Source organism: Pleurodeles waltl, chromosome 8, assembly GCF_031143425.1.
Source record: "Pleurodeles waltl isolate 20211129_DDA chromosome 8, aPleWal1.hap1.20221129, whole genome shotgun sequence".
In the NCBI taxonomy this organism is placed as follows: domain Eukaryota; kingdom Metazoa; phylum Chordata; class Amphibia; order Caudata; family Salamandridae; genus Pleurodeles; species Pleurodeles waltl.
The window spans coordinates 652,519,489-652,527,485 of NC_090447.1; the positions used below are offsets into that span (position 1 = coordinate 652,519,489).

Consider the following 7,997-nt stretch of genomic DNA (forward strand, 5'->3'; position numbering starts at 1 on the left):
TGCTGCTAGGAACACCACTTCCTATTGTAGCGCAAAGGTTACCTGCACTGTCGGTGTGGCTTAACATCTTCTCTGTATGTTTCCGCTTGTGGGAAACCTTCCCCCAACCCCACGGGCTTCAGAGGTAGAAAGGGAGTCCCCAGCCAAGGGGAAAAAATATTCTCCTCTGAAGGGGCATCCGTCTCCCTCTTAGCCAGTGGGGCTTCCACAGCCTTTCTCACAGAGGACCTAAACTTTTCCTCAAAAACATTTTTAACCGATTTTCCCATAAAAATCAGTTACCGCTTGGGACTGAGGATTAGGGCCTTCCATCCCTGTTTTTTTGGGGGGTAAATAAATATAAACTGGGGAAAGAACAAAAGCTCTGGACTCGAAAACTAAGGCTTGGGCAGTAAATAATACAAATAAGCCCTGAGACCAACTATCGCCAACTCAAAATAAATGATAGTAATAAATGCCACCATAAGTGAGCTGGGGCAGCTGCAGGATAAAGAGTGCCTCTTCCATACAACAAAAAAACGGAAGCTGCCAGGGCCCGACCTTCAAACTGCAACAACTCTACAGGCCTCCTGGCAATGCCTAAGATAGTGCATAACTGGAGGCAAAACAAAGAGAGGACATCATGCCCCGGCAGCAACAAGGAGGTCGCCTTGTAACGTGCAGCAAAAAACGCGACGCTACCAGGCTGCCTCCCTTATTAAATGGAGAAAAATTAAATAAATAGGGAGTGCGCTGTCGCGTCCTAAAGGACTACTGAGTCTCGCCTCTATGACATAAACTGATCATGGCATTATTGTGGCAACGGAATAGGAAGTGCATAAACTCCGAAGGAGCAAATTACGGCCGCGAAGGGCCAGGAAAGCCGTAAAGAGTAGCTGATAAGCCTTAAAAATAGAAAGATTATCTCTTCTTAGCAAATCATGAGATAAGGAAAGAAATCAATATTATATGTATAATAATAAGAACAAACAAAGTGAAAGGACTAAATAGATAGTTAAACTTTACTCACCTAGCACAAACTGGAGGGGCAAAATGGAAATATGTATACCCAAGTATAAAACCAGGACAACATCAATAAAGCGAATGACATCAATAAAGCAAACACAAAGTCATAAAAGGTACTTATTTTATCGAGGAGCAGTGAATAAAGGAGGATGATGACTGCCTGCGCTGGATATTTATTCTCACTGAACACTGTAATGCTTTATGATGTATTTTCATTCTTTAAAGAGCTGCACATTGGGGCAGCAATAAAAGTTTATTGCATTATGGTAGCCTCCGGTCTTGTAATGACATTACATGATGCCAAATGCTGTAGGATAAAAATAAACACTAGACTGGCAGAAGAGCTCCTATGATGTAGGCTCTTGTGCAGTAATGCAAATATGCTGGAGTATGTACTACATCATTTGTGTGCCAGTGAGATTACTGTGTACGTGTCCGTACAAAAGAAGGTACTTATAAATAGGGTATAACCATGCATATAACAACCTGCCCATGTAAAAAGGTGCATTAGGAAGAAGGGCTGAAAGCAGCCTCATTTTTTAAAATACCAGTCGTAAGTAGCTTACACATCCCATTTGCAGTTTCTTTGTAGTACTGTACTTGTTATTTTCCATGTATAATGAGGAAAACTGCAGGTCCCAGAATATAAAAAAAAAAAAAAAGGATACCCGTACTAAAAATAGACCTCCTGGTAATGAGCCCACCACAGATGCGTTCCCCGCAGCATACCACTTCGCCGTATTGTACAGAGAGCCGTGAAATGGTCTGTCATGGTCCTTCTGCAACAACTTATGTTTAGAAATCTACGAAAAATCTGTTTAAAACACGTATTTGAACCTGCCGAACCACATACTCTGAAAGGGGATCAACAATTCAAATAAAATAGGTGCTCTTTACTGCTCGTGTAGGGATGGGCTGCATTGTAAGAATTCTGCAGTTCGTTAAAATACAGGTGTTGATGCACATAGTCCAGCAAAAGTCATACATTACATTGTGCAGCAACCAGTACAGGGTGGAGTGCAGCAACCAGTACACCGGATGCTGTACAGCAGGTACTCACCAGGTGGCATGCCTAAATCAGGCGCATCCTGACAATTAACTCAAAAATGCGAGTGCTAGATCAACCAGCAGCATTAGAGGCTGTGGGGCTAGGCCGCTTTTAGTTTCCAGCTGCTTCACTGCAAGTGTACACATTCCTCGCTATTCACCCTCTCTAGATCCAAATTTGTTCCTGAAGGGGCATTGTGCTGGGCAACGTCTGCGCAGCCTGCTCTACAAGCACAGTTTATGTTTACAGTATTAAGTGCTGTATGTGGGATACATCACCGATGGCCTCTGTGCAGCACCGGTGCATATGCTATATGGGAGTATTGGGTGTGGTGCATGAGCTGAGTAATGTGTGTTGTCGACCACTTAAACAATGGGTGATGGGCATGTCAATAAGTTTGTTGCTGTGTGCGAATAGGTACTTGTATGTCCGCTTTGCATTTTTTTAAATGGAGGGTCTGTAGGTGTGTATCTTGATGTATATATACCCTTTTATGATGTGTGCACTTCCATCCATGCGCTATTTTAAAGCAATAGTATTGGCTTGGTTAATGTTTGTCTTTAATAGTGACAACAATTACCTACAAGCATCCAGAGTTATTTTAAGTTTTGTAAAACGTGATGAAAATGTTTATGCATCTACACATCGGTTATATTTACCTTACTTATACAAAAAAGAGTTTAGAAACCGTAACAAGAACAACTCAGAACATGAGCACCGTACTACAACTTGGGTGCGTCCATGTGTATTACGAAAAGTTGTCATCTGTGCGGGTGAGTAGTGTAGCCCTCTAAGCCCATCATACCGACAAATAGCAATAAGCAGTGACCACTTCAAATATTATCACCTACCTAGGGTGTAGAAACATGTTTCCTTATAAACGGCGAGACGCAAAGATAGCGTAATATAACGAACTAATCTAGATATTCAAGAAAACTGCAATGTAGCCCTCGCTGACTCAAAGTCAACCTCCCACACAGACTCCACGCCCGTCAGTTACATAGAAAGAGGACGGAAGGCCGACGTTGCGGGTTACGGCCTCAGTGGGGCTTGGCATCCCGGGCGGCCATCTTGGAGATCTAGTGTAGGTGAATGGCCTCGTGCATATTACACATTAAAAGGCTGTCATGTGCGAACAGTGGGCGGGGTGGACAGTCACGAAGATCACAGTTAGTGCCGCTGCCTCTTCTCACTGTTAATCAGAACACTGCTGCATTTAACTAACACGTTATCCCAGAGTCCACACGTACACCACAATAATAATCTCTGCACACTTAAAGTTGGTGAAAATCTGTTCTCTACTCAGAAATGTGTTTGTTAAGTAAAGCACAATTGCATGGCAACATACTTTTATTGGTCTCATTTTGCACTGTGCTATTGTTGAAGCAGATATGCTAATTAAGAAAATTATTAACAATATAAATGTTATTACTAATGAGAAAATGTGCAGAGAAAATAATTGTAGAAAAATAATGTGCATGTTAGAAAATGTGCCCTCTTGGTATGATCACCATGTGTACTAAAACACCTGAAAATGTGCAAAATAATGAAAATATATGATAAAAATGTAATAATGGGGGTCATTCTGACCTCCGCGGGCGGCGGAAGCCGCCCGCCTGGCGGGAACCGCCAGAAGACCGTACCGCGGTCGAAAGACCGCGGCGGTCATTCTGAGTTTCCCGCTGGGCTGGCGGGCGACCGCCAAAAGGCCGCCCGCCAGCCCAGCGGGAAACCCCCTTCCACAAGGATGCCGGCTCTGAATGGAGCCGGCGGAGTGGATGGGGTGCGACGGGTGCAGTTGCACCCGTCGCGATTTTCAGTGTCTGCCACGCAGACACTGAAAATCTGAATGGGGCACTGTTAGGGGGCCCCTGCAGTGCCCATGCCAATGGCATGGGCACTGCAGGGGCCCCCAGGGGCCCCACAACACCCGTTCCCGCCAGCCAGGTTCTGGCGGTGGAAACCGCCAGAGCCAGGCTGGCGAGAAGGGGGTCGGAATCCCCATGGAGGCGCTGCTTGCAGCGCCGCCGTGGAGGATTCCCAGGGGCAGCGGGAAACCGGCGGGACACCGCCGGTTTCCCGTTTCTGACCGCGGCTGTACCGCCGCGGTCAGAATGCCCATGGGAGTACCGCCAGCCTGTTGGCGGTGCTCCCGCGGTCGTTGGCCCTGGCGGTCCATGACCGCCAGGGTCAGAATGACCCCCAATATGTCATAATGAGATGTTTAACCTATGTTTTACATTAATTATGTGTAGAGCAGGCTAAATGTACTTTCCCAGGACTTGAAAAATAGAGGCACTGACTGGAGAGCCATATGCAACCATTTTGATACATGAAGGGCCAGAAGATGAGGTCATCGCATGAAGAACCAATCCACTTCTTGTGACTTGGGACATATGAAAATTAGTAGATTTGGTAAACAAAAACTATAGGTTAAAGTCATATCTGCTGACTGACTGACTAATTAGCAATTAGGGGGATAGACTGGGAGACCCTAATAAAAAGTCATGACAAAGGGCGAGAGATGAAATTTGCGGAAAGTAAATTGATGACGTCAGTCAGCACTGTCCGAGGTGCTGATATTGGGCTCATACTCTGAGCCTGATTCGTAGCTGACTAATTGATGACCTTAAGACGAAGACTGATTTGTTGCTGATCCATCCTAGATAGGTAGTGTAGTGTTCCATCAAAGTGCAGAGACACATAGGTGGTCATTACAACCCTGCCGGTCTGTGTTAAAGCGGTGGTAAAACCGCCAACAGGCCGGCAGTGAAAAAAAATGGAATCATGACCGTGGAGGAAACCGCCAACATAGACAGCCACTTTAACACTCCGACCGCCACGGCGGTACAAACAAACAGCATGGCGGTCAACGCCAACAGACAGGCGGAGGACAATGTACCGCCCACAGTATCACAACCTACCAATCCGCCACCTTTTCCGGGGCGGATTCACCGCGAACAAAAACAAGGCAGAAACAGGACTTCGAAAGGAAAACGCTCACCTCTAGACAACCCACGAGGAACCAGGACACCATGGAACCAGAGCTGCAGATTCTCCCTGCCCTTAACTTCTTGCTCCCCTACCAGGAGCACGAACGCCAGCGGCGAAGACCACGGTGAGTACTGCACCTACGACACAGGGGAGGGAAAAAACAGGGACACACACACGCAACACCCCCACCCTCACCCACTACAACACACACACTAATACATCATGATACATTACAGTTACACCCCCACACCCCCTGTAAGAATGCAAAGACAAAAGGAAATTAGTGTAACCATTGTAATATATTAAAATCCAGTACGCAAAAATATATATACACTACTAACAAATATATACACCAAGAATAGTAGTCCAGGTAGTGCTCCATTGAAGTCCGTGGAACACTGGGCCCACGGTGCATGGGCGAGGCCCACACTCAACCCGAACATGACGGTGAGAACACTGCAGGGGCATCAGATAGCAATAAAACCGCACCTCAGGGGGAAGGGAAAAGGGGGGCCCCTCAGCCGGTTGAGTGCACAACGCCAAATCCACGAGGGGGCCCCATGCCCACTGTTCAATCCTGGGGAGTGCAAAGCAACAGTATCTTAATTCTCTACAGTGGGTGGGTTGCCCACTGTGCAATCCTGGGGAGTGCAATGCCACAGTCTCTCAAGTCTCTACGGTGGGTGGTTTGCCCACTGTTCAATCCTGGGGAGTGCAAAGCCACAGTCTCTCAAGTCTCTGCAGTGGGTGGGTTGCCCACGGCTGCATCCTGGGGAGTCCAAAGCCACAGTCTCTCAAGTCTCTACAGTGGGTGGGTTGCCCACTGTTCAATCCTGGGGAGTGCAAAGCCACAGTCTCTCAAGTCTCTACAGTGGGTGGTTTGCCCACTGCTGCATCCTGTGGAGTGCAAAGCCACAGTCTCTCAAGTGGATGCCTTTCTCCACTGGTTCTGGAGGGGGCTTTGTGCCCAGAGTGCTTCATCCTGCCAAGGACTGAGGTAGTGGATGTCTTTCTCCACTGGTTCTGGAGGGGGCTTTGTGCCCAGAGTGCTTCATCCTGCCAAGGACTGAGGTAGTGGATGTACATCTCCACTGGTTTTGGAGGGGGCTTTGTGCCCAGAGTGCTTCATCCTGCCAAGGACTGAGGTAGTGGATGTAAATCTCCACTGGTTCTGGAGGGGGCTTTGTGCCCAGAGTGCTTCATCCTGCCAAGGACTGAGGTAGTGGATGTCTTTCTCCACTGGTTCTGGAGGGGGATTTGTGCCCAGAGTGCTTCATCCTGCCAAGGACTGAGGTAGTGGATGTAAATCTCCATTGGTTCTGGAGGGGGCTTTGTGCCCAGAGTGCTTCATCCTGCCAAGGACTGAGGAAGTGGATGTAAATCTCCACTGGTTCTGGAGGGGGCCTGGTGCCCAGAGTGCTTCATCCTGCTCGTGACGGACTCAGTAGCGTCAGTGCCATTGGTGCTCATGGGCCAGCGGTGCTTGTTGCGGCGGTGTCCTTGGCAGTGGTGCTTGTGGCGGCAGTGTCCTGTTCAGCGGTGCTTGTGGCGGCGGTGTCCTGTTCAGCGGTGCTTGTTGCGGCGTTGTCCTTGGCAGCGGTGCTTGTGGCGGCAGTGTCCTGTTCAGCGGTGCGTGTTGCGGTGGGGTCCTTGGCATTGACTCAGTTGCTGGAGGTCCTGTCTGGCCCAGCGGGGCTGGTGCTGGCGGTCCTGTCTGGCCCAGCGGGGATGGTGCTGGCAGTCCTTTATGGCCCAGCGGGGCTGGTGCTGGCGGTCCTTTCTGGCCCAGCGGGGCTGGTGCTGGCGGTACTGTCTGGCCCAGCGGGGCTGGTGCTTGCGGTCCTTTATGGGCCAGCAGGGCTGGTGCTGGCGGTGGCCTCCTGGGCAGCGGGGATGATGCTGGCGGTGGCATCCTGGCGGTGGCCTCTTGGGCAGCGGGAATGATGGCAGTGGCCTCCTGGGCAGCTGGGCTGGTGCTGGCCTCCTGGGCAGCGGGAATGATGGCGGTGGCCTCCTGGCCAGCGGGGATGATGGCGGTGGCCTCCTGGGCAGCTGGGCTGGTGCTGGCGGTGGTATCCTGGGCAGCGGGGATGATGGTGGTGGCCTCCTGGGCAGCTGGGCTGGTGCTGACGGTGGCCTCCTGGGCAGCGGGGATGATGGCGGTGGCCTCCTGGGCAGCGGGGATGATGGCGGTGGCCTCCTGGGCAGCTGGGCTGGTGCTGGCGGTGGCCTCCTGGGCAGCTGGGATGATGGCGGTGGCTTCCTGGGCAGCGGGGATGATGGCGGTGGCCTCCTGGGCAGCTGGGCTGGTGCTGGCGGTGGCCTCCTGGGCAGCAGGGATGATGGCGGTGGCCTCCTGACCAGCGGGGATGATGGCGGTGGCCTCCTGGGCAGCTGGGCTGGTGCTGGCGGTGGCCTCCTGGGCAGCGGGGATGATGGCGGTGGCCTCCTGGGCAGCTGGGCTGGTGCTGGCAGTGACCTCCTGTGCAGCGGGAATGATGGCGGTGGCCTCCTGGGCAGCGGGGATGATGGCAGTGGCCTCCTGGGTAGCTGGGCTGGTGCTGGCGGTGGCCTCCTGGGCAGCGGGGATGATGGCAGTGGCCTCCTGGGCAGCTGGGCTGGTTCTGGCGGTGGCCTCCTGGGTAGCAGGGATGATGGCGGTGGCCTCCTGGGCAGCGGGGATGATGGCGGTGCCCTCCTGGGCAGCTGGGCTGGTGCTGGCAGTGGCCTCCTGGCCAGCGGGGATGATGGCGGTGTCCTCCTGGGCAGCGGGGCTGGTGCTGGTGGTGGCCTCCTGGGCAGCGGGGCTGGTGCTGGCGGTGGCCTCCTGGGCAGCGGGGATGATGGCGGTGGCCTTCTGGGCAGCGGGGATGATGGCGGTGGCCTCCTGGGCAGCGGGGCTGGTACTGGCGGTGGCCTCCTGGGCAGCAGGGATGATGGCGGTCTTCAC

At 51.7% G+C, this 7,997-nt stretch overlaps 1 protein-coding gene across 3 annotated transcripts in view; it reads right to left on the reverse strand.

Moving 5' to 3' along the window:
* The window catches only part of ACOT9 (acyl-CoA thioesterase 9), a 550,522-nt gene extending 547,469 nt beyond the window's left edge, over positions 1–3,053 (reverse strand). The window contains exon 1 of one of the 3 annotated variants that reach the window (XM_069204744.1): positions 2,905–3,053. In XM_069204744.1, coding sequence (XP_069060845.1) covers positions 2,905–2,921 — 17 coding nt within the window. In that variant the 5' untranslated portion in view covers positions 2,922–3,053. The remainder of the gene's footprint in view (positions 1–2,904) is intronic. The other 2 variants (XM_069204745.1, XM_069204746.1) reach the window with 2 other exon arrangements.
* Between the last annotated feature and the right edge of the window lie 4,944 nt (positions 3,054–7,997).